This window comes from Falco rusticolus, chromosome 11, assembly GCF_015220075.1.
Source record: "Falco rusticolus isolate bFalRus1 chromosome 11, bFalRus1.pri, whole genome shotgun sequence".
Taxonomy (NCBI): Eukaryota; Metazoa; Chordata; class Aves; order Falconiformes; family Falconidae; genus Falco; species Falco rusticolus.
The window spans coordinates 1,284,752-1,310,036 of NC_051197.1; the positions used below are offsets into that span (position 1 = coordinate 1,284,752).

The 25,285-nt window shown below is 47.5% G+C and overlaps 1 protein-coding gene across 1 annotated transcript; it reads left to right on the forward strand.

The window, feature by feature from the left end:
- Positions 1-2,498: 2,498 nt before the first annotated feature.
- PTGER3 (prostaglandin E receptor 3) lies at positions 2,499-15,369 on the forward strand. Its single transcript, XM_037404773.1, has 2 exons — positions 2,499-3,377; positions 12,207-15,369. Exons 1-2 carry the CDS (start codon positions 2,544-2,546, stop codon positions 12,492-12,494), a joined length of 1,122 nt encoding a protein of 373 aa, XP_037260670.1. The 5' UTR covers positions 2,499-2,543; the 3' UTR covers positions 12,495-15,369.
- The last annotated feature ends 9,916 nt before the right edge of the window (positions 15,370-25,285 follow it).

The following is a 25,285-nucleotide window of genomic DNA, read 5'->3' on the forward strand; positions in this document are numbered from 1 at the left end:
TGCATTAGGCATTTGCTTATTTGCCATGCCTTACTCTGTAGGGAGGTGGCATGTTTGCGGCATGGGCTTGTGTTGATGGTTAGCAGGCTGGTGTTATAAATGACAGCATTTTAAATTCAGCAGCACTATCATCAGTCACCTTTAGGGAATAATTGAGCATAAATAACACTTTAATGAAAAATACTAACATTGAAGACACTTGAAACCTTTCTAATTTTCAGTGGAGCACAAATATCAAGTATGGCCAGATAACTAAATAGTAATAGTGTATTATACCTGGTGCCTCTCATTCAGGTATCAGAAAATGCTTCTTAAAAGTAAATTCTGGAAATCAGGAGCTGGCCAATGGGCTTTGGCATTACCGGGGTAGTACAGGATGTGAACGGCAGGGTTAGGAAAAGTTATTCTCTGTAACCACCTCACATTAGCTGGTGACCATGACATTTTGCTGTTGTCTCCCATTAGGAATGACTCAATGCTCAAGTCCTTCCCAAGCTGGATATCAGCTGAGTTACTAAGATCCTAAAGTGAATATTCTTAGACAGAATATAAAAATATAAAAGATATTTTAAATGTGAGAAAAAAGCTTGACTGAAGTCGATATAAGTTTTAAGGGGCAGGGTAGTCCCACATCCCTTCCAGTCCCTGTAACACACCCTTTATTCCTCTTGGCTAGCAGCAACTTCTCAGGATCAACCCGACTTTACATTCCTTCCAGTTTGAGGAGTTTCTCTGCTAGGGATGCTACCTCTGCTTGAGTCCTTGTGCTATAGCTTTCATGTGCTTTGGGGGAAGAAACTAGCTAATGTTTTTAATCAATTCCATAGTCTGTTCTTGGAGCATTAATCAAAATGTATCACTGGTTATAGAACTTCCTGTCTAGAATTCCTTTAACACAAAAGGAGTTTTTTTGTTTATAATGAGAAGTGAGCTAATTGGGTGTTTTGTTTTGGGTTCTGCTTTGTTGCTTGTTTCCTTGGGTATGAAAGCATAGATACTTGGGCAGACTTTTCCAGAATGTGGACGAGGGAGCAATGCTTCTGTAACACTTGAGCTATGAGAACAGCTTTGAGCAAAGTCCTGCGCAATTTACTCATTTTACCTGTCCTCTCATTAGCAAAATGAATTATTTTTATTGAAAAAAGAAGTTGCTTGCACATGCATTTAAAAAAAAAAAAGTCCATAGAGTGCTTCATACTCAGTTTAGAAGATGGAACTAATAAATTGATGCTTTCTCATAGGCTGGTGATGGACCCGATCCAGAAATAACACACAACTTAGCTAACAGAGAACATTCCTATTGTAAAACTGGAGCACAAATAGCAAGCACAGCACCAAAAGATGACACAGAAACTTTCCAAATGGCAGAGGGAGAAGGCAGAAGTTGTGTCCTGTACTCCCTGTAGCTCCAGACCCATGAGTCGATGTCAGAATTGAAAAGGGGGTGAGGTGGGGGGTATTTTCCCCTCACGCTTTTCCAGACTTAGTACTTCAGGCTGTGCGCAGTCCACCTGGGCTTGGCATGAATGTTCCCAGCACTAGACTTTGCAAGTGGCACCCTGATGTGTATCTGCACGGTTAAAGTCTGGGTTCCTTTGTGCAAGGACAGGCTGTACACATTCTGGAAAGGAGAGGAATTAACAGATAAGCCACAGCTCTATAATGCGTAGAGCAAGCCGTAACTTCTAATACGGTTCTTATTTATGAGAAACATGGCTCTTCCCATTTCATGGTTTAGCCTGCTCACACTTGGTCACACCAAGTAAAACCTGAGCAGGGCAGTATTTTAAATTAGACTGAGTTAGTGGCACTTTTAACCTCTGAAACTTAACACTTCTTAACTCTGCTTTCACAGGTAAAGTGAGTTAAATCCCTAACAGTAGCAGATTATATAGAATAAGATTAGAAATTCCTGCTCGTAAGCAAGGAAAGTATCGTAACGTGAAACAAGGGTTTGTAACAACGTTTAGTGCTGGTTTTCTGACTAGTTGTTCCCCATCTATCCATTGCCTGCGCGGCCAGGTCCCGCTGAGCTCCTGACACGAGGGCAGAGGGAAGGGAAGGCGTAGAGGCTGGAGGTGCTCAGGCCCTCGGCCGCCTAGTAGTTAATTTATTTATCTGTGCTTCACCAAGCCAGTTATGGCCCGAGCACAGAGAAGGGGCTTGGCGGAGCCCGAACTCTGCTAATAAAGAGTTCTGGGAGTTAAACAGCAGGAAAAGAAAGGAGGCAAACGGCAGAGGAAGGGCTGGTGGCGGCTGCCCCTCAGGCACGGGAGGGCCCGCTCGCCTCTCCGCAGCCGCTGGGCGACCGGCCGGCAACCGCGCCGGGGGAGCTGCAGCCCCGGCACCGAGGGCCACGGCCGGCGCTGAGGGGGCCCGGCCTGAGGCGGGTGCCGCCCCGCCCGGCCCCTCAGGGCGGGAAGCGCCGTCCCCCTGCCGCCCGCCCCCGCCTTGTAGCGGCTGCTGCGCGCCGCGCCGCCTGAGCGCCGCTGCCCGCCATGGGCCGGCACCTCGGCCTGTCGCCGCCGCCGTAGCCCGCCGGGATGAGCCCCTGGCCGCAGTGCCAGCGCCACCCCAACGGCACCGAGCCCGGCGCCATGGGGCAGCGGGGCAACGGGACGGGGCGGGCGGCGGAGGGCTGCAGCACCGTCTCGGTGGCGTTCCCGCTGACCATGATGATCACGGGCATCGTGGGCAATGCCCTGGCCATGCTGCTGGTCTCCCGCAGCTACCGGGCGAAGGACAGCCGGAGGAAGCGGTCCTTCTTGCTGTGCATCGGCTCCCTGGCCCTCACCGACCTGCTGGGGCAGCTGCTGACCAGCCCCATCGTCATCTCCGTCTACCTGTCCAACCGCGCCTGGGATGCCGTGGACCCCTCGGGCCACCTCTGCACCTTCTTCGGCTTCAGCATGACTGTCTTTGGCCTCTGCCCGCTCTTCATCGCCAGCGCCATGGCTGTGGAGAGGACGCTGGCCATCCGCGCACCCCACTGGTACGCCAGCCACATGAAGACGCGGGTGACGAAGGCGATGCTGCTCAGCATCTGGCTGGCCGTGCTGGCCTTTGCCCTGCTGCCCATCGCCGGCCTGGGCCGGTACACGCTGCAGTGGCCCGGCACGTGGTGCTTCATCAGCACCGCCGACAGCCGGCTCACCGGGAGCCTCTTCTTTGCCTCCACCTTCGCAATCCTGGGGCTCCTCTCCCTCGTGGTGACAGTGGCATGCAACCTGGCCACCATCAAGGCCTTGGTATCACGCTGTCGAACCAAAGCGACTACGTCGCGCTCCAGCAAGCAATGGGGGCGAATCGCCATGGAGACACTGATCCAGCTCTTGGGGATCATGTGTGTCCTCTCAGCCTGTTGGTCACCGCTGCTGGTAGGTCACTTGCCACCCGCCACGGGCTAACCTCAGGCGTCCGCCCTCCCTCTCGTCGGGCAGGAGGGGGGGGGGGGGGCACCAGCCATTCAGGTCCCTCACGGACAGCGTGGCCGTGAATGGCCCAGAGGGAAGAAAGCGGGGATGGGGACAGAGCCCGTGGGATGTCAGGTGTGGGAAGCTGGCAGGAGAAAAGCTGGGGGAGGCCCGAGAGGGTAGCCAAAATGCGGCATGTTTGGAAAAATAAGACAAAGGAACTGAAGTCCAGAGGAAGGGCGTTGAGGAAAACAAGAGTCTTGCACAGAGGAGAAGGGCAGGATGCGAGGAGATCATGGGTCTGAAAGCAGGGTGCTGAAGTCGGCAGTGCTCGTAACGCAGAGCCATAGGTACCAGGCAGGTTTGGAGGGGGGCGGGAGCGGCTGGGCAGGAGCGGGCACCGGCAGCAGGGAGGACACACTGTGCCCCTGCCCGGCACTTTGTACCTGCTTGGCAGCGCCCTTGGGGTCTGAAGGTGACAGGACAAGGGGAACCTAAACTGCTTGTGCCTCATTTAGAGGAACCTGTGAAGAAGTTTATCAAGACCTTACTGTGGTGGAGCCCTGTGCTCATGCCATTTATGATTTTTTATTTGCTCCTATCCTGTAGCAAAACTTACTAAAGTGCTTTATGAGAAAAGGTGTGACTTGTGACTTTGAGAGTGCCTTCTGGTTTTCAGCAGATTGCTCGCTGTGTCTTACTTCAGGCAGCATTCTGGGCTTCTTGTTTCTGGTGTTCTAGATGACCCTTGCATTTCTTTCCACTATGTTGTTATTCCTCACTCATGCCCTTTCTTGTCAAACTGAGGCAAACCCCTCCTCGTGATTTAGCCTCAATCCATGTCTCTTTCTGCCATGTGGGACAAGGGCACACCCGGGAGTCCAGTACCCCATGTACAAAGGCCAGCTTATTCAGAGGATAGTATGAGTTTTGAAAAGTTTCTGCTTGGGATTCATAAGCAGAAAAGGGCTGAAGTAGTGGTAATGTTGGAAGTTATGTGAAAGGTACTTTATGGCCGGAGGACTTTTCTTCCTTGTTGCACACCAAGAAGTTGAGCTCTTGTAAATGAGGCTGTGACAAAAGTAATGGCTGACAATGGTAATGGTCGATGGGGATGAGGTAATAATAGCAAACAATTTAATTTAGTAATGTTATCCTTGTAAATTAATTAAAATACCATCAAACCTCCAAAATAACCCCACCCCAAAATAAGTCAGAGGCTATAAGTTAACTTTCTAGAGATCATTAACAGCTTGTGACGGAAGTAAAATACGAAACCACACTGAAAACTTGGTGAGGGCAAAGAATAATGTTCTGCTCCTCAAACCCCAAGGAATGTTAGATCTGAGAAGTTAAACAGGAGACTGCCCTGTCACTGTTTCTGTGTCACTGCACGTGGATTGCCTGCAGTCCGACACCTTGGCTGGCCGTTAGCGTTGCTGTGGCACCTCCTGCTGCTGTGTGCCGTTAATTCCAAAGGGGACATGCTAGGATTTCTTTATTTTACAGAAGTTAACTGTTGTATGCTCGTCCATAGTTAAACAGTTGAAAAATTTAACAGGCATTTATTAAATGAAGGCAGTATGCTTGCCTTTCAGCCCTTGCTTTTGTAGTCTTTCCGTTGGGACGTGGGTTCTGCCCTGCCCTCCGCAGCTGAGGCAGCAGGACCCACGCTGCTGCCTCGACCAGCCGAGGGGCCATGGAGCTGTTGCACCTGAGGGTTCAAGCAGCCTTGTAGCATCAAGAGAAAATCCCCGAGATGAGGGACATTTTTTCCTCTTCCTTCAAAACCTGAGTACTAAGAAAAATCAGCGGGGCTGCAGGGATTCCTCTTGGTGGTTTGCTTCCCATGGCATTTTTACAGATGTAACAGTCGGAAGTCAAACCAATACAGCTGCCCCTGCTCTGCTGAATGGATCTGTGGGAAGTGTTGATGGGATGAGTCAATGGAGCAAAGCCCAGGTCAGAGAGCCCATTGTAAACAACGCTGACACCTCCAGAAGACACTCGGGGAGCTGGTAAGAGAGAGCAGGGTCTCTCGGAGGTTTGGCCACGGAGGGTGATCTGACTCCTCCTGGCAAGGAGCCTGACTCTCTGAGCCAAATGCAGGGCTAGCTGAAGAGAGAGTGGTTGGCAACTCTTTGTACCCATTTTACGATTGTGTGGAGGACTGCTGCCGCATGGGGGACGCAGCCCTCATCCGGAGTGAATTTGTAAACAGGTCACTGCCCTGTGCAGCAGCAACACTTGAAAGCATGTAACTTGTTCCGTGGAGTTCTGCAACTTTTCTCTGTTGTCTCGTTAGCGTATTCTCCAGCCTTCGTATGCTCAAAATTGAATCACAACTACAGAATCGTTTTTATGCATACACTTCAGCTTTTTCTGTACAACTGCAGAGTACGAATTCGGAATAAGAGGCCAGATTTTTGGAAGAGTGACCATGGAGTAATGCAAGTATATTTTCAGTGAAAGCCAGGTTGTAGAACTTATTTAACCTATGGCTGCATCATTTAGCAGTTGTAAGAAATTTAGTTGAAACAGCAATCCAGGGACTTTCAAAGGCGATTTTAAAATAATATTTTTAAAGAAATCTGAGTTTTCTAACTAACGGAGTCTGACAACTGTTACTATTAAGTAAACAATGCCCTTTTGCACAGACAGTATTTTTAGACTTCATCTGTTGATGAAAATGACAAAATCAAATGTGATTTAACAGAAAAGTGAAACTTCTGATGATAGTTGCAGTGCTCTAAATGGCTTGATGAACCATCCTGTCTTTTCTTGATTTATGCTGGATTTGGCAGAAGAGAGGAAGTGCACACATAAGGCAGGCATTGTCTCCTTTTGTTGTGCACTCGGGATCTTACTTGAATTCAGCGTGGAGAACCTGGGGTAAAGCTCCACTTAAATAAGATACTGCTTTATCATAAGTGGTTTCCAGTTCACACTAATCTTTTTATTTTGGTGCTCAACTGTGGAGCATAATCATTGAACTAAACTGACAGCGGATCGAAATGAGTCTGAGGAGGACTGAGAAGAAGCTATTTCTTGGCTGCAGAGAAACACCAGTGCAGCACAAACTGCAGTTCTCGTAATAATTCTTTTTTTAGAGCTCCAGGCTACAAAATTATTCACTCACAGAGTTGTTTCAAGGCTATTTAAAGTCAAAATGCTCAGTTATTCTGCTGCTTTTCCTGTTAAAATACTTCTTCTTAACCCTCCTGTCAAAGAGAGATCAAATATATTCTCTTCCACAGGCATTTTTATCAAAAATAGGTTATTTTGTAAAAATTTCAAATGTGCAAAGCATAGTTATGGAAAGCACTTAACGGAGAAAAAAAGACAGTGGTATCACTGAGTTGCAAGGAAAAAACGGCTCCTTTTATGTGAGTCAGTCTTCCCACTAATGCTCCGTTACCCTCTGAGGCTGGAATAGCCACCAGCTTCAAAACTGCCCCAGTATACTGATGATCTCAGGTTGGCCAGAAGTCTGGATTTTGCTGGACTGTATTTGTCTAGATAAGGTCACAACCAAGTGGTGAAAATTAGACCAGGTTTGTTGGAATCCCACTAGACTTGGATGGGACCTTGTAATGATTCCCTGCATTATTATCCTTCTGTAAACATGTTCTTATTAAAGTCCTCAGCCTTCTCCTGTAATTCTCCAAGAGGACTGCAGATTATTTCACGGTTGTATATTTCTCAGAAGCGGAGAAGTGATTTGCTGGAGGTTGCTCTGCCAGTGAGTGTCCTGTGGTGTGGCAGATGAGCAAGCAGTGCTGCCATGCAGGGAGCAGCACGGCCTTGATGTGGAGCCAGCTCTGAGAAGCAGCTCTCCCCAGGACAGACCGATACGTCTGTGGTCCGTGCACACCAGGAGGTGTTGCATTGCCCTACCACAAAAGGGTTGCTAAGAAAGATAGATCATCAGGTGCCGTATACCATAGATCCTTTCTGGATTGCTGTCAATCTGATGGATGAGCAGCTGCAGCGAGGAGGTGAACCCAGGTTCAGGTGGCACAGATGCCAGACCTGCCCTCTGTAGCCTCATTGGCTAGGCTTGCCTTAGCTTTGCCTGCAACAGGCAGTACTTCTACTTTAAAAAAGAAATCCAGGTCCATGCTAGGCGGTGGGAAGCTCTCCTTCAGAGGTCCACAGGCAGGCTGTAATGGCAGCTGGCCTGCTTGAACTGAAGTCTTGCGTTCTGCCTCAGCTTCAGCAGAAGCAGCAGAAATTTGATGAGGCAAAATTACAATTCTGATTTTAAAACAAGATGGTATATGGCCATAGGTACTGTTAAGTCATTACAAGAAAAAATTATATCCTTGCCATTGTGGCTTTCCATGGTTCACTCACCACAGCCACTGCTAGTTTTTCATCAGGAGGATCCTCTGTTCCTTCTACATGTGACAGAATTACTTAAGCAACAGATTAGAGCTAATGGGAGAGGAGAAGCAGTGCAAGAGGCTAAATCCTCCTGTCTTTATGATACATAGCAAACATGTTTGGGGTTTTGGAAGCTATCTCAAGAAAAGGTTTTGCAGTCTGGGATCAGGAACTTCCCATCAAGATTCTTACCCCATGTTCCAGACCAGCTACTCAGCTCTTGCTTGGCTGGAAAATGTGCACCTTTAAGCACATCAGCTGTTTTGTTCTCCATCTTTTACTGCAGATAGCAGCAGTTTCCAACACAGTTTTAGAAAAAATATCTTTGGGAAGGTTCTTGTCTTTTTTTTCTTTTTTCTCTTAGCTACAATGTGAAGAGTTTAGAATGAACTTCCAATATGATAGTAAGCTGTCTGGGAGTCCCTGAGGTAACACAGGCTGCCCATGTAAAGTTAAGCTGGTGGCATTGTATCACCATGATGGTTGCTAGCTGGGGAGCCTGCGAAACAACCCTGAAAAGTTCTTGTGTACTACAGGCCAACTTTATTCAAAATACCGTAAAGATATCTCACAAAAGGCACCTTGTCTTTGGTTGTAAACTTGAAAACCAGAGCAGTGGAAGTTTAATGTTATTATAAAACTACATTCAATGATAACAGTAAATATTTAATAACAGTTTTATCTAATAGAATAAAAACAATTATCAACTATATTACTATATGCATTGTGAACGGAATTTTTTATAGACATAAATTGCATAGTCCCATTGACTTTATTATGTTGTTCCTTTACCTTTGGCAATCTTTCTTTTAATTAATTTAGAAGACCAGTACAGGCCATGATAAACAACCTCTAAGGCCATGATAAACAACCTCTAAGGATATCAAACAAATAAAATTTCCAGTAGAGCAATTGTTGGTCCAACAGATATTCCAGTAAAGGAATATTATGTAATAAAACCATAAATAAGCAGCAGTTGTCTGCTTGGGAAATTTATTTTATTAGCCTGATATTTTTGTAGCGCCATGAGTTCACTAACAGAAGAACAAGGCAGCAAGGTCTGCAAAACAAGGGTCGCTGCAGAGCTCCCAAAGGAAGAGCTAGGAGAGCTGATCTGGGAGAAAGTAACCCGAGTGCTGGGAACAACAAATGTGTTGTTTCTGTTGGCTTGTAAGGTAGGCACAGCATATTTACACAGCGCTGCTACTCTTCACAGCGTGGTAGTGCTGCAGTCCCCATCAGGAGGTGGGTTGTGCTGGTGGGCACAGGAGGCAGATGATGCGGGCAGCGTAGACTGAGCTGTGACAGTGACAGTATCCTCAGCAGCCAGAGGTGGCAGGGGAAGTATTAGGATTGTGGTTGTGTGGGTCTGGTGCACAAGTGGCTGTTTGGTGTGGTCTGGATCTGTATCTATCTGTATTTTTAAGAAGTTCTACCTATTTTCATTTTTATTTAAATTAAATGTAGTAGATGGAATCCTTAACTTCTTCTATTTAAAGAAACAAAAACAATTCTACTTTGCTGCCCTGCCTTCCGGACTCATCTAAGTCTTTCCAAGGTCAACACATGGTTATTGATCTGGCACCCAGAATATCCCTTTGAATGGAAAAATCCTCCCCTGTAGCCTCAGCTCCTGGTCACCCTTGCTCTGGCCCAGTTTATGGGGACAGCAGCAGTCCAGATGTGACCTTTCTGGGTGACACTCCATTCTGAAGACAGCCTTCGGTAGGAAAGCCTTGGCTGGGATTACTCGGCTTGTGCTGCTGCTGGTGTGGATTGGCTCGGTTCTTTTGAAAAGCTGAAGTCAAGATGTTGGACAGGGCTGTGAGTAACTGACCGCGAGTCTCAGCCCTCGGGCTGCTCCCTGCATTTGCAGGGCTGGCGGCTGGTTTATTTAGTGTGCTACCACTGACCTTTGCAAAGGCCGTGAATTAGGTGTGCATCAGAGCCATCATGTATAGGTATCTATAGAATCATAGAATCATTCAGGTTGGAAAAGACCTTTAAGATCATCGATCTCCTTGACATATGCAGTAGACGCATCAAAATGTGTGGACTTACTGCATCTCAATTCTGCAGGATTCCCAGACAGTAAATTCAGACAGTCAAGGTCTTCAGGTCATGCCCAGAAGAGATTTGCAAAGAAAAGAAGGGCCCATCCAGGGGAGGTCAGGTGCTGGATAGCCCTGTCCTCAGAGTACAGTGCAGCACGCAGGCCCTTCCCTGGCTCCCCAAGTGTTGCGTCCCTTCATGCTGCCACGCTTCAGCCTGTGCCCAGCAAGGGGGCCTGCTTGCAGCCTCCTGACGTACGTTATGAAGCATTATGAAGCACGCTCAGTCCTCACATCAGCTCTGCCTTTTCCTAAAGTGCCCAAGGGCTTCGTTGTGCATCACAGCCAGGTGTAAGCCCACAGGTATTTTCCCTGTTACACAGCTGCTACACACATTGTTGGCAGCAAGTTACATGGCAAGTGCCTGCTTGAAAGGCGTTCTGATCCCTGTGTTTACGGGCTGCTGGAAAAAACATTGCAATACAAAATCCAATGTAGCTTATCTGTAGAGAAGCAACTAAGAGCCTCTGAAGTTATGTATTTTTAAGCAGTTGTAGCTGGTACAGAAAGCTCAGGAGAAAACTTTAGATAACAGATACTGACTAAACTATGGAAAATTATATCTGTCTGACATCTTTCAAAATGTGATTCATATTTCCCATGGTTCTATATTAGTGTATGAGAGCATCACAGCACCAGCTTTGCTGAGCTCTCTCAGCAGTTATTAAAAAAACAAAACAAAACAAAACAAAAACAACAACAACAACAAAAAAAAACCACAAAGGAAAAAAAAGGGCTTCTCTCCAATTTTACCTGAACAAGCAGCAGCCTGATAAAAACCCCAGCACTTCTGCGGCTTGAGCACTCAACTGCAGATCCCAAGCTGGGTTCTTTTTCAGTCACAGGTTTTCTGTGCAGCCTGCAGCAGCCCTGGGCAGTGCCTTACCTTTCTAGTCTGTAACAGGAGCATAAAGGCGTCCTTGTGTTTCAAGGCTCATGGCATCAGTAGCTGTAAAGCAAGTTTATGACTTCATTTGGGAAATGAGGACGTACAAAGTATTCTTGAGCTGACTGAATCATTATAGTGCATTTTTCAGTTTCTAAGTCTTTTGGAGATTGTAAACCTTGTAGCAACCCGTAAGAAAAATGGATCCTCCCTGCCGCCTGTACCATACCAACAGCACATATCTCGCTGATGCTTTGAAATATGAGTGATAAAATTACCTTAAAGTACAGGTTTTGGGGTGAAAATATTAATCAAAGCTGCCTCCTCTTTGTCTTTTTCTGAATAAATGAGTGACTATTGCTGACCAGTGCTTATGTTCTGCCGTGTGCCATCCACCCATGGCCGGACCCTCATAGCCCTAACTAGTGTTGTAAATCAAGATGCTGCCATGCCTGATGGCATTTAATCTTCAAAAAGATCAACCTGCACGTAGCTTTTGGCTCCCAGACTAGAGCTTGCTGATCCCTGCTGTGAAGTATGGGAGACATCAGTTCCAGAAACTTCTACGTGTGTGAAACATTTTACAGTGGAAGTAGTGTCTCTGTCGTGCCAGTTTGGATGCTGTGGGAAGCAGATTCCTAAATATATCACTTGTTCATGGGGAGCTGAACTGAGGGGGAAAGGAAGGAAATATCAGTCAGGTTGAAACAAGATGCAGTCTGTGGCTTTTGACAAGAGAATAAGATTATTTGTTTTCTGGTGACTTAAAATATTTTCTTGACTCCTAGCCCAAAACACCTTTGTTAAACCTTTTCTTTTAATTTGGCTCAGTTTGCACACAGAATATTTACATTAAAATCAAATTCTAAAATTTACAAGTTGTAGAATAAAACAGCTTTAAAAAAATGAAGACGTTTTTGTATCTTGACATTCTTTTTTCTGACATTTACTGTTTGTAACATAATTTTGAATAGCTCTATACATCATGAGTTATTCAGCTGTTCCTTGTAATTGTGATAATATGATAATGATAAAATGAGTGCCTTTAAGTCAGTTCTGCAAGCTCAGTGATTTTGCTTTCATCCAAGGCCATCTCGAACCTCTGGGATTTAGCACACAGCTTTCTGTTGTGTCTCAAGCAGGGAAGCAGCATGTGCTCCTTGTTTTAGCCTGAGTTCTATAACTAAATCTGACTGATAGCTGAAAGGTATCATGTTTATCACTCACGTTACATGCACACACAAACTGAGCTGCTCTCCCAGTGCTTGTTTGCTCTGATCACGGTTTGAATTGGATGGAGGAGGAAAAAAACTTCTTGACAGGATTTTGTCTTCAGGGATATTTGTATATAATGATATACAGATAACAGTCTCTTACCGTATATCACTTTTTCCTCCTAACTTCCCTTAGATAACAATGTTGAAGATGATCTTCAGCCACACATCGTTTGAACACTGCAAGGGGTTCTCCGATGAAGCCCAAAGCTCAGAACTGCACAAAGAATGCAATTTCTTCTTGACAGCTGTGCGTTTGGCCTCGCTAAACCAGATACTGGATCCCTGGGTTTACCTCCTACTCAGAAAGATCCTCCTCCAGAAGTTCTGCCAAGCAGCCAGTGCTGTCTCCAAGTGCTCCAACAATGAGTGGAAAGAGAGATCAATCACCTTGTCAGAGGAAATCCGACGGACAGCGGCATGAAGGAACAATGATCCTTTTGCATGGAAACTGCTTTGGCCAACGAGTAGTTTTAAATCATACTGTGAATTGGGGTGTCTGTAACAGGTTAGCATCCGCATAAATGGCTGAAAATGGTAGCATTGAATGGACTTATAGTGCCAAATAATTATTTATCTGATGTACCAAAAATTCTCAAATACAGAAGGAATTGATTTTGTTTCTACATTTTGCTGTTATTGCCATTTATAACTGAGCTGCAGAACGTAATGTTTTGTGTGCCTAAAATAGAGTTTGGAGGGACCTTTCTTATGTTAAGGTAGAAAAAATGGTTTTCCTATCAGGGGACACTTGGAATAGATTCAACAGATTAAATTACTGAAGAGACTTTCTCCTATGTATTTTTCAATACTAAGGTTATCTACTTCAGAAAGTCCTGCTTCCTCCTTTTTTCTGGAAGGATGAGGGGAGAAAGGGGCAAAAAAGGTACAAGAATTAAAGGAAGACAAAATTAGGAGAGCTTATCTGGATTTCAGTGGCTTAAAACTGAAAAGGTTGTGTAGTACCAATGATGGTACATCATCCTCTTTTGAGAACTGAAGGTAGCACAAGTCTCATGACACATGGATTTGTCCTGATAAATACTCGTTCTGCGTGGATGCTAAAGGAAGTCATTGGCTGCCGAGGATGTAGCATTGCGACAAATAGCACGAGTGGGAAATGTATGATTATTTTTTTTAAATAGCAGCCTGTGAAATACCCAGGCATAATGAGAATTGCTGTTTGCAAAGCACACTATAAAAGTACTTTGAGCAGATGGAGAGAATGATAAACATGTTGTAAGAGACACTAAATGTTCTCCTTCTGTAGATTGATAGCAAAGGTTTACAAAGCTAAAAATACTATTCTCATATGAGTTGTTTAATTTGGAAATGCACGTGTCCAGGAATAAAGTGAACATCAAATTATTTTTAATAGGGATGTCACTCAAGACTTCTTCTTTACTAAAAGGTCCTACAAAGTGGCCAGAATAGTACCCCAAAATAGTTTATTTCTTCTTTCCTCCAAAAAGACAAGTTTGAGAGAGATGGCAGCTTTGGGAATTTTTAAAATTGACTGGAAGACATGGGTAGAAGTGTGTGCATTAGTCAGATCTTTCCCCCAGGTAACTTGCATATTTTATTAGAAAACTGAGTTTTAATCCATTTGTGTCACATTTGAAGGTATTTTTTAAAGGGGCTATATTTTTTCCTCATTTTCTTCAGCCTTTTGTGGATTATAGCCTCTAATGTCTCCTGTTTCATGGCCTCTTAGGCGAAATTAGATGCAAATACAATAAAAGACAATAGATCATGTAGTTGTACATCATATACTATGTGCCATATAGTGTCGAATTCAGGGGCCTTAAAGGCAAATGTAATCCTGCATCTGCTGGGTATTACTTGCCCAGAACCTTTATTTTTAATTTCTCTTCCTTTGTTTATAAAAGTAACTACTCAAAAAAGAAACTGGCTACTCACTTGTCTTGTTCTGCTACTGCATTGTCTATTTCCTTGTCTACATAGATCTAATTTTATCTGTGTGGTGTTCAAGTGCAACCTAAAAAGCTACGTCTCACTTTAATTCAAGAGCTAGCCTAAAACCACAGAGGCACATTTTGTAAAGTACTGTCTTTCTCTGATCGGTACACGTCATCTTCTTCAGTTTAGTGAAATAAATTCCTTTTTCAATTATGAGTAGATGGCACCCTTCAGGCTGCGGGAGCCCCTGCTCAGAGCTGTGCGGTCCTGGCAGCTGCCACAGTGTGCCTGAGCTGGTGCTGAGTGTAACAACTGCACGTGCCTGCACATCGATGGTGCTGCTAGCCCTGGTTCGCTTACTAAGCAGCACTTTGGGGAACACAGTGAAAAAAAATTGTACTCGTGCTCTTTGAAAAAGTGCCTTGTGGGATTCATACTTTTAAAAAAAATAATATTGTGAAATACAAAAAGCCTGGTGTTCTGTCCAGAGGATTCATATTGTTCAGTTTATGTACATTAGCTTTTTAAAACAAACCCAGTCGCTTGTAAAATATGTCGGGATGACCTCAGCCATTCGACTGAATCATACTTTGTCAAGATATTTCTGAGCAGCAGCACTTTCAGAGCACACAGCTTATCTGGGATGGGAGGGGGTTATCGAGGGAGAAGTTCTGTGAGGACGAGTGAATCAGTCCCCCCTTTTATCAGCTCTTTTGTAGCAGCAAGAGGGGAGGGCTGGTTTTTCCTGTACACAATCAATCAAATACGTGATAATGAGAGAATGGCTCAAACGTGACATCGCCTTAAGGTGGCAGCAGGAAGGGACCTTTGTTCACTTCTAGAGGAGACAAACATGGGCTTGTTCTTAAGTGTCAGGGATGCTTTCACTGTAGTTCACTTGATGTTACGCCATGCCTTTTTTTAGTGACACAGGACACTGCTTTTATATTTGGAAAAAGGCAGTTCTGTCCATCTTTGGGTACGGTAGTAAGAAGAAGCTACTTTAAATATCAGAAAATGGGAAAGAATGTCTGCTTTTAATTTGTTTACAGAAAAGGAGTTTAAGCACTATTTGCCAGCCACGACTGCTGTAACGGGACATGGCTGGAGGAGCGCACTTTCAAAAATTAATTCAAAGAGCTTAAGTGTAAATGAAAGCTTTTACTTCCCATTTATTTGATTGAGTGGGAAGTTGTATTTTTTGTTACATTTCTTTAAAGATGCCTCTCTGTGTTGTACTTCTGTCAAAGACATTATGGGAACTGCAGCGTATGGAAAAATGATTTTGAGATAATTGTTTGCCTTAAAAGATAGCCTGTTTGTGTACCAAATCCATGTGTGTTGTATCTGTCGGAATAAAAGTTTGGCAGAATAACCAATCTCCGTTCCCCTGATTAGTCTTGCCAGGGACACCATGCCACGATGGTTTCCAACAGCCTGTAGAGAGCTGCGGGTGGGAGCGTGGCCCCGGCACCCCTTGCTGAGCAGCTCCCTCCCAGGGAGCGAAGCCACGGGGTGCTCACCCACCCTCCTCCCTGCTGCTGGTGCGCTGTGCCCAACAGCAGGAGGGGACGGAGGGTGGGCCATCCTAACATGTAAAGCATTATTTAGTAACGGGCCTTCCAATAAATGGTTAAGCAACCTTTGCAAAAGCACCACCTGCTGATGGAATACAGCAAACAGATCTTGACAGATTTACATAGATGGGATTTTATCTGCACAGTCTTCCAGCTAGTGACCCCTGGGAACTGTGCTGCACCACTGGCTGGGTTTGCTGCGGCAGTACAGCCTTTGCAGTTCCTAACGTGCTGTACGCCAAGCTCACGCCTCTCGAGCGCCGGGGAAGGAAAGCCTGTGGGATCGGGACCCTGTGCCCCCTGCATCTGAGACCCAGCTCCATGTCCGAAGTGTTCCAGCCAAGCCCGTGCAGGTGACCACCTGCAGCCCCTCTCACCAAGGGTCTTTCCACATTTTTTTACGTTTCCTTTTTTTTTTTTCCCACATTTTGTAATTTTAACAGACTTTTTGAGCTTCTAAAGCAGATTTATACAGAAGAGCAGCGACCCCACTAATGTGCTGGAAGCATCGTTGGGACAGACAAACCCAACCCACCAGCACAGAATTCGGTGTGCTCCTCCAGCGAGCCAGTGAGATGGCACCGTGCATTTCTCCCAAGTTAAATGACCTTCAGGAGAGAAACAGCAACTGACTATATGCAATTTTCCCTGCTTTGAAATATTCCCTTACTGCTCGATGGATTTAGAGTGATTGCTGTGCGGCGGTACCACATTTCGGTGTACCCTGGAACCCCAGAGAAACAGCCACCAGCTAATACACGGGGGAGAGATACCCAGTGAAGCTCAGCTTTCACATTACAGCTTTTCTGGCTACTGTCCTGGAAGGACATTCTCCTGGAAAAAAGGAGTCCTTCATGAAGGACTGACTTACTGAAGTGTCCCATGGGTGACTGCCCCAGGGCAGAAACCTGTTTATCCTGTAAACCTCTCCTGCAGCTGGGGCACAGCCTGAGCCGCTGGGTGCAGGAGTCAATGTCAACAGTCACAGGCTGGTGGAAACCTTGAAATTGGTGCTTTGCACCTAGTAACATCAAAAGCACCTTTACTGCAATTTTCTCAGATTCACAGACTGATCGGGGTGGGAAGGGACCTCTGGAGATCACCTAATCCAGCCCTCTGCCAAAGCAGGGTCCTCCTAGGGCAGGTGAAGCCTAGCACATCACTGCAGAAGGGGAAACACCATCACTTCATTTTCATCCATTAGTGTGCAAATGTGAGCAGCTGCCAATCAACAGAACTGAAACCTTTCACTTCTGGGGATCAGCGGGGAGCACGAGCAGTTTCATTTGTGGATGTTTCAATGTCAAAAGGGATGCTTTTTGTACTAAACCAGATTATGGACAGAGCATCTCCTGCAACGCACCCAAAGGCCCATGCAGGGCTGCAGCGGTACGAAGCACAGTGGTTTGGTGGCACTGCAGTCAGATGGGGTTGAACGCGTCGGTCCATGAGCTCGCCACTGATCTCTATCGCTCTGGGCATGTGAATCTGAAAGCAAACAGGTTACACAGATGCAGCGTGACCCAAGATGTTTACTTGCAAAATAAGCATGGAAAAGGAGGCCCAAATCTCACGAGAAATGGATATGCTGGCTGCACGGTGGGAGAATAAGGAAGCTGAATAATGCTCAGCAGCAATGCATAAATCACTCCCCAAAAGAGCAAGACAAAATTGGTGAGGATGAGGTGTCAGGCACCCAAACTGGCCTGATGCACTGAAATAAAACCTCAGGTACCTGGGAGATCCCCTGCTACTTGCCACATTTTCCAAATTAAAACATAAGCTCTAGACAGCAAGAGTAACAAGTCCCAAATTATATTTTTTTCATTCACTTGACATTTGTAGATAACCTTAAATAATTTAGAACAGAAACTTAATAGCATGCTGGTCAAAGCCTGAAGGCTTGCAAAGGCAACAGCAGTTGAGCCCTCTCCTGCAATGGTCACCACCATTTTATTTAACTGGTTTTTTGCTTGGTTATGGTTTTCTCCTGGCTTAGCAGTTCAGAGTAGCAGCTCAGATGCCTCAGTAAGAGGGAGGGTAAGAGGCACGCAGCCGCAGGGGCTGGACCCCACTGCGAGCCCTGGCCGTGATGCGGGACTGCTCAGCAGCATCGCTGGGGGCACAGCTGGGTCTGTGGCACCAGAAACTCACCAGGGAACCCACAGTGTTAGGCCTCTGGCTTATGGTGGGAGTTTTTAAGCAGAATACAGAAAAAAAGGAGCCGATTTCAAAGGCAGTGGGAGAAGAAGGCGGTGCAAAACGGGTGCTGGCTCATAACCAGCCCCATTAGTCCTGAAAAGGCAAATGCTGGTAAATGTGAAGGGGAACACCAGGGGAGCGGTGGGGTGATGCTGGGTCTCCACAACGCTGCCTTGGGACTGGCTCTGGGCTTCAGCACCCCGACTGGCATGGCAGGCAGTGTGGGATCAGCAATGCAAGGCATGAGGGAGCAGTGCTGGTGGCCAGAGCTGCCGGAGACGGTGCTGGGGAGAGGGAGGTGGCAGCCAGCCCCAGCAGCCCTCCCACCACCGCCTGGCACAGGCTGCTCCGGGAAGTTGAGAAACAGAACCCTGGCATCAGATACAGCATCCCTACTGAGGCGGCCGAGCCCAGCCCAGCGCAGCATCCCTGGGGCATCCCTGGGGCACAGCTCCCCGCATCCTCCCAGCCTCCCGCAGGCACCAGACGGGCTCTCCAAGGCGGCTCAGCCTTGCTGCAGCCCCGCTCTCAGAGCTAGTCCCATGCAGGGTGGCAGAAACACTTTGTCACCCGCCCCCACAGAACATCTAATTTTAAGTTTCCTTTTATCAGTTAAATTGATCTCAGTTTAAAGAAAAAAACAAAACAAACCAACAACAACAAAAAGAACCAACAAAGAAACTATGTTTAAAAAAATAAGGCAGAATGCGAGAGAGCATGAAGGCTGTGAAATGGAGATGGAACCACAAAGCCAAATCTATTTTATCTTGAAGAACAGCAGGAAGAACAACAGCCGATAGGACTCGTTGCCCAGAAACAGCAGAAAGCTACCCGAAATCGCGTTCTGCAAGGATAAACAGCTTTTTCAAGATGCACATGACTCTGCCCAGAGTTAAGGAACTTTGGTGGGACATGGAGTGTGTTGTACAGGCTCAAATCCTGCCCAGGCTCCCTTGAGGCAGTTTTCAGCCTTCGGAAGAGCTGATCTGGAGCAAAGCCCTCCCCAGCAGCCCCCTGCCACGCTGCCGCCGGCATGTCCCTCAGCTCTGCCCCATGGGGCTGGGGAAGCCCTGGGGAAGCTGGTGGTGGTTTTCCACATGCTTCCTCCATCCGTGACTCGTCGTGAGTCTGTGCAGAGCCAGAGCCAGTGCTCAGTCTCAAGGGCAAGGGGCACGTCCCGGCCTCCAGGGCACAGGCGCCACCCCCGTTTTGTTTAACAGGTCCTCCAATAGAATCTAAAAAATTAAATGCAATGGCTGTATTTTTCATGATGTGGAAATGAGTATTTTTAGAATAACTGGTTCAACGAATTACAAACACAGCGACAAAGGCCAAGAATAACCATTTTCAAATAAATGTGAGATACTGGGTTACTAGAGGCATCGACAAAACAGCCTTAGGGGTGAGCCGATCTCCGTCGGGTGCAGGAGCATCAGGGAGATGCTGTATATTTAATAGAGTATTTCAAACCACACCATCACAGTGAAAGATTTGGCATCAGAGATGAATTGCCCATACAGGCCGTACACCCTTCCTTTCCAAGAAGGATTGAAGCCTTCCCCTGGCTGGCAGCAACCCCTCAGCCATCCAGTCCTCCAAAGGTCTTTTCCAATTAAACAGTTCCATGATTCTGTTGTAAGAGCCCAGGACATTCCCCAGCTCCTCCAAAGGTCTTTTCCAATTAAACAGTTCCATGATTCTGTTGTAAGAGCCCAGGACATTCCCCAGCTCCCTGCAGTAGTGCTGGGCTTCCATGCACCTGGGATCTGACCCTGGCTGACAGTGAAGCATGTGCATGACTGTCTGTGCTATTGCTATCAAATCCCAGCTGCAAACCTTGAGTTTCCGTGAGGCAACTTCTTCTGTGCTCAGTGAAGTAGTCCCCCAGACCCAGCAGGAGCTCCTTGGGATGGCCAAGAGGATTTTCACTGCAGCAAGGGCTGGAGCATCTGTGTTACATGGACACAACAAGGTGGGACCTCCCAGCTCCCCCGGACTGTGTGCGAGGGGGAAGGAAGGGAAAGCTGCAGGCAGGGGTGCGAAGGGAACAAGAGCCATCCCTCCGCTGCCTGCCGGCACCCGGGAATCCTTGAGGACTTTTAAGTGAGTGATAATGCAGAGTTGGCTCGTGAAACAGCAGCTTGCAATCCACAGGCTGCATGGCCCCAGTAGGCTGGGGTGTGGTGGATATTTTTGCAAAAACTATTGGCAAGAGCAATGGGACTGGAAAGTTTTTTCCAGGCTGAGCCTTGCAGATAGCTGCCGATTTATGGGGACACTAGTCACCTGCAGCTCGCTGGCATTAATGCTCCTGAGATTCCTCCTTTGAGATGGCTGGCTGAGTCCCAGTCCCTTTCTGTGCATTATTAATCTGCAGCCATTTCACTTGAGAGCCAGAGGTTATAAATTAACCAGCTGCTACTTCTATGGTTTCTCAGTTTTTTCTCAGCGGAAGCATGGGCACGGTGGCGAGCACCAGCCGGGGGGTTGTGCTGAAAAGGGTCAGAGCTTGTCCCAGCTTCAGTAAGCAGCAGCCAGATATTCCCCCGTGCCAGGCAGCAGCATGCTGCAGCATCTGCAGCCCAGAGCGGGTGTTGGTGCTCCCTGCGGGGCTGAGTCAGCCCTTCCCCAGCACTGCTGCCACCAAACCAGAACATGTGCTGGGTGCTTGTCCTGCTCCCAGGGCCGGGTTTGGCCTTTAGCCCCATGCCCCCTTTCCCTTGGTGTTTCTGTTCCTCCTGGGAAATGCAGAAGTTTTCCATTGAACTGCTTGTGGGGTGTCATGAAGAAACCCGCTGGAGTGCCAGGGCCGCAGGTTTATCCCAGGCACGTTACAAAGAAGCGGCCCTGGCTGCATGTGCACTGGGAAGGCTGGCAGGGACTCTGCACCCTGCCCCTGCATCCTGCCTGTTGCACCCCCGCCTTTCCCCAGCGTCACCTGTGAAAATAGGGAGGAGCACCAGCATCCTGTCTTTGGCGTTATCTTAGCAGCCCACGGAGTGCCAGGGCATGACAAGAGGAGCAGCCCCGGCAGCTCACCGCAGGCAGCGTGCCCTGCAGCAGGGACAGAGCAGGGCTTTGGGCTCGTGGTTTGTGGCTCACTGTAGATCACAGAATCACAGCATGGTCTGGGTTGGCAGGGACCTCCAAGACCACCCAGTCCCACCCCCCACCACGGGCAGGGACCCCTCCCCCCAGCCCAGGCTGCTCCCAGCCCCGTCCAGCCTGGCCTTGAGCCCTGCCAGGGATGGGGCACCCACAGCTGCTCTGGGCAGCCTGGGCCAGCGCCTCGCCGCCCCCATGGGGAAGGGTTTCCTCCTTGTACCTGCCCTAAATCTCCCCTCTTTCAGCTGAAAGCCATTCCCTCTTGCCCTGCCTCTACATGCCTGTATGAAAAGTCCCTCTCCAGCTTTCTTGTCAGCCCTTTCAGGTGCTGGCAAGTGCTATAAGGCCTCCCAGAGCCTTCTCTTATCCAGGCAGTCCTCTGGATGGCTTCATGAAACTCTGGTTTCCTTCCAAGCATTTCAAATTTTTCAGGGATGAAATCAAAAGGAGAATTAATTCTGAGTTCACCCAGCATGCTGGCTTCACCTTAAAGCACAGAGCAGTCCCAGCAGGCCCCGATGCTGATGCTAACGGGATGTGCAGAAATTCAGCCCTTGCTTCAGTCCCCTGCAGAACATAAAAGAACTGCTTTGAATATAAAATATGTTAAGTATGTTCAAATGCGTTTTGTTAAAGACAATGTATTTATGTTTTGGTCCACTTTGTTTTGATAATAAATTGCAGCAAAGGGTAGAACCCCCAGTTATTATGACTTTTTGTAAACATAGTGATGTAACAAACCTCATCCACCCTTCGACATGCAGGCTGTTTGCATAGAGGGGAGCCACAGTTATTACACGCATCCATTAGGAAAAATAAATTCAGCATTTATAAAGGCTCTTGGTCTTGCAGATGAAAGGAAGTATACACCTCATTTTTAGTGTGACTAGAGTGCAAAGACATAATTCCCAACAATTTGCTGTTTATATGACAGTTTGGAGTCAGCTGGATTTTGCCTGATGTGTTTGCAACTCACTGGCTCCAAACGCAGACAAGCTTTACAGAGCAGAGACAAAAATGTGCCAAGAAACCCTTTGCCCCCATTTTGGCAAGGTTTTGTTCCAACTTCAGCAAAGGCCGTAGCCCTGTCTCTCCCCCCATGAGAGCAAACACCTCCAGTCCCCCTCTGAGGGAGCTCGCCCATCAGCACCTCTGGACCAGTCTTCACGGCGAAGCCTTGTGCAGAGCCCGCGAGCAGAGGTGCTCCGCCGGGGCTGGGACTGAGTCCACGTGCCGAGGGCGACAGCACGTACAGGTGGGTTTAGGCTGGGAAGCTGTCTGTGCCGTGAGCTGGCCCACCCCGGGACATCACAGCCTGGTGATGCTTCAAGCCCACCTTGCAGACAGCACGCCGGGGGCCTCTCAGGTGTAAGGGATCTTAAATCTTTAAATACTGCAACTGAAAACATTTAAGACTAAAGGAACCTTGGAAATCTTAACATCATTTTATGGCACATAAATGTCACAAGGGCAAGGCAATACCAGCTCTTTGTAGGGCATTTCATTTAGCAGAATATAAAGCAAACAAGGTTCAGCGGCTGGAGAGTGAACCCCAAGAGCTTCGCGTTACAGATGAGGGGCTGTGCACTGAGAGCAGCGACTGTGGCCTTAGAATAAAACCACAGGAGGTGGTGGAGTCTCTGCATCTCCTGGAGGTGTCAAACCGTGACTCTTCCCCAGACAGGCTCTGTCAGGGGGAGCCTCGGTGACGTGTTCGCCAGGACCTCGCCCTCAGCCACCCCTTGCCCGCTCTGCTCCACGGTTCATTTTCCTGCTAGGTCTGTGCTATGACTTTGCACCTAATGAAGACAGGGAGAGTTGCTAATGTACAGAGCTTGGCTGTGCCGAAACACTCGGGAAATAAATTATTTAGTATCAGGATAAGCAGGTTTCTCCCCTTCCCATCCCTTCCACACTGCTGCCCTTGGCTTTTGAAGGGGTCTGGAAGGAGGAGGCAAGGCCAGACTGCAAGGGGCTGTGCCCTGCAGCCGGCACGTTCCCTGCCAGCCACCCCTGTGGCCAGGCACACCCTGGGCCAGCGCAGGACAAGAAAGCCTGTTTACTTCTACCATGGTAGTGACAAACTTCAACTGGAGACTCTCTATGATAAGGTTTTGCCCAAACCGTACTAACAATAAAGCGATCCCTGCTTTGTTGAAGAACGTCCCTTTCATGCAGCTGGCCGCTGGCTTCAGAAGCAGCCCGCCTTGGTGGCAATGCCAGCCCAGCGTCACAGTCCAAGCAGCGATAAAGCAGCCTGGCAGGTTAAACCTCCAGATAAATTTAGATTATGAAGGGCAAGAGCTTAATGTCCTTTTTGTCCTCTGTCAAGGCTGCTGTGTCCTCCCCAAAGGTGCCAAGCGAGGGCACAGAACGACATTGTGTTGGCAGGGGCAGCTGCCAGTGGTGCCCAGCCCAGAGGACGGGGAGTGAGAGGTTTTCCCCAGGAGCACAGGAGTCCCACATTTGCAGGGTTCCTGTCCTACACGAGCTCTTTCCTAAACCCTCCGAGGTGGGCATCAGCCCCCAGTTCATTGAGCCGAAGGTCAGGTTGGTCCCTACAAAGCCCAGCAATGTAAGTGCTGCACTACCGCGGCACATCTCCTTCCATGTCTGCGGTACAAAGGCAGCTTCAAGGCAGCCTGAGAGGAACCTCCAAAGACAACTGGAAGTACAGACCCATTTAATGCCATGTTTAAAATTAGGGTTTTTTTCTAAATATATGCTGAAAAAACCCCCAAACCATAAAGTTCAACCCAAACCTGAATCACTTCAGATCATCTTAACTCATACATATCCTTTACAGTGGTGATTCAAACTACCCTACAGCTGAGCCACAGACCAAAAGCCCAGAGAAGTACATCTTATTTTATGGAAATGCCTTGCAACCAGACAGGGAGGTCTACGGGAGGCATAAACCATCCCGACTCCATCAGAAGTCACTAAACCTCTGCGAGCCTGCAACACAACAAGATTTCACCCGGTGCCAAAATTTATTTCTAGTTTTAAAAGGGCCATTCTGGAGTCTCATAAGCTGATCAGAAATTTGTTAAAGGTAACATTTTGGTAGCCTTTAGGAACTTTAGTAAAGCAAGTTTTATTGATTATTTCTCTTACTAAGTGCATGTCTCGTTCTCTAATATCTCTTGCTGCTACTGTATAATTATAAAATACCTTTGGTATATGACAATTATCAAGATATGGTAGCTGGAGAGCTTCTTATAGAGCATTCCCCATCGTCATCCCCAGTACAACTCGAAAGACCGAGGGTGGCAATATATCAGATTTTGCTGCCTGGGCTGGGCTGGGGTCTAAATCCATAGGAGTGAAAAATCCCCCAGAATTAAGTTATGGGTGAGTCATTTCAATCAAAGTGAAGAAAAAGGTACAATCTGTGCTGCGAAGGCAGAGCTGAAGTGTTCATCTCTGAATTACACCACAAGTAGTTCACAGAAGACACCCCCACATTTGCAAAGCACATGGATGCAATACCTTTGAGAGAGGGAAAATATCTAAGATTTTTTCAGAACCTCTAATGAGCTGCAGCCAACAGAGCCCCATCACAGGGACCTCAGGCAAGGAGGTGCCCCAGCGTGAGGAGGAACCTCTGCTGCGTGCAGGCAGAGGGACTGTTTGCATCGTGACCACATCAATGCAAACGTGCAACATATACAAACGCTGCAAGTCGGTCCAAGATGTCTGTGTGCCCTCCTCCGTGCTCAGAATATGTTTGCCATTTTTCATAAGAATTACGTCAGTGCCACGGAGGGCTCTGGAAACTGGTACTTTGATGATACCTCATTTGCTAATGAAATAATAAATCCCTTTGTTCTTCACTAAAGATCTCTTTGCTATTAAAAAGATGTATTGCTTTTGATTAGGAGCCCACCATTAGTTTAGGTGGTGCTGGGTTGCAGCTCAGCTCTGTCAGTCACCTAGCATGACTATCCTAAAGCTTTTCCATGTAAGAAATTCAAAGCCCCACTCCACGGGCTCTTGGTGGAGCCCACGTCCCAGCGGGTGGGCAGCTCCGGGGGGCAGCCCCTGCGCCGCTGCCCACCCCACAAGCCAAGCCCAGCTGTGTCCTGCTGCTGGCGGGCGATGGGCACGGGACCATCCACGCTGCAGAGGTTCTGCCATGGGTATTTTAAGACTCAGAAACCAAGATTTTAGCTTCCAAGTCTGGGTTTAATAGCTCAGAGAAATGGCCTGAGTGTTACTGCCCTTGGCACCCATGCTGGGGGCGGCAGACCGCAGGCCCCATGCCCAGGAGCGCAGCAGCCAGCCGCCCGCAGCCCTGCAGCCGGAGCGCGGCCGCACAGCTGAATACAGCCAGCTACACGCTGCCAAGAGCTCCGGAGCATTTAGCCCAGGATAAACAAATGCACTGGACAGCAATATTTAAACACCA

What these genes read in the sequence shown, in the direction of transcription:
- PTGER3 (XM_037404773.1), top strand. Translation starts at nt 2,544, where the DNA reads ATGAGCCCCTGGCCGCAGTGCCAGCGCCACCCCAACGGCACCGAGCCC. An exon ending in CCTGTTGGTCACCGCTGCTG is followed by an intron (nt 3,378 to 12,206) that starts GTAGGTCACTTG and finishes AACTTCCCTTAG; the next exon opens with ATAACAATGTTGAAGATGAT.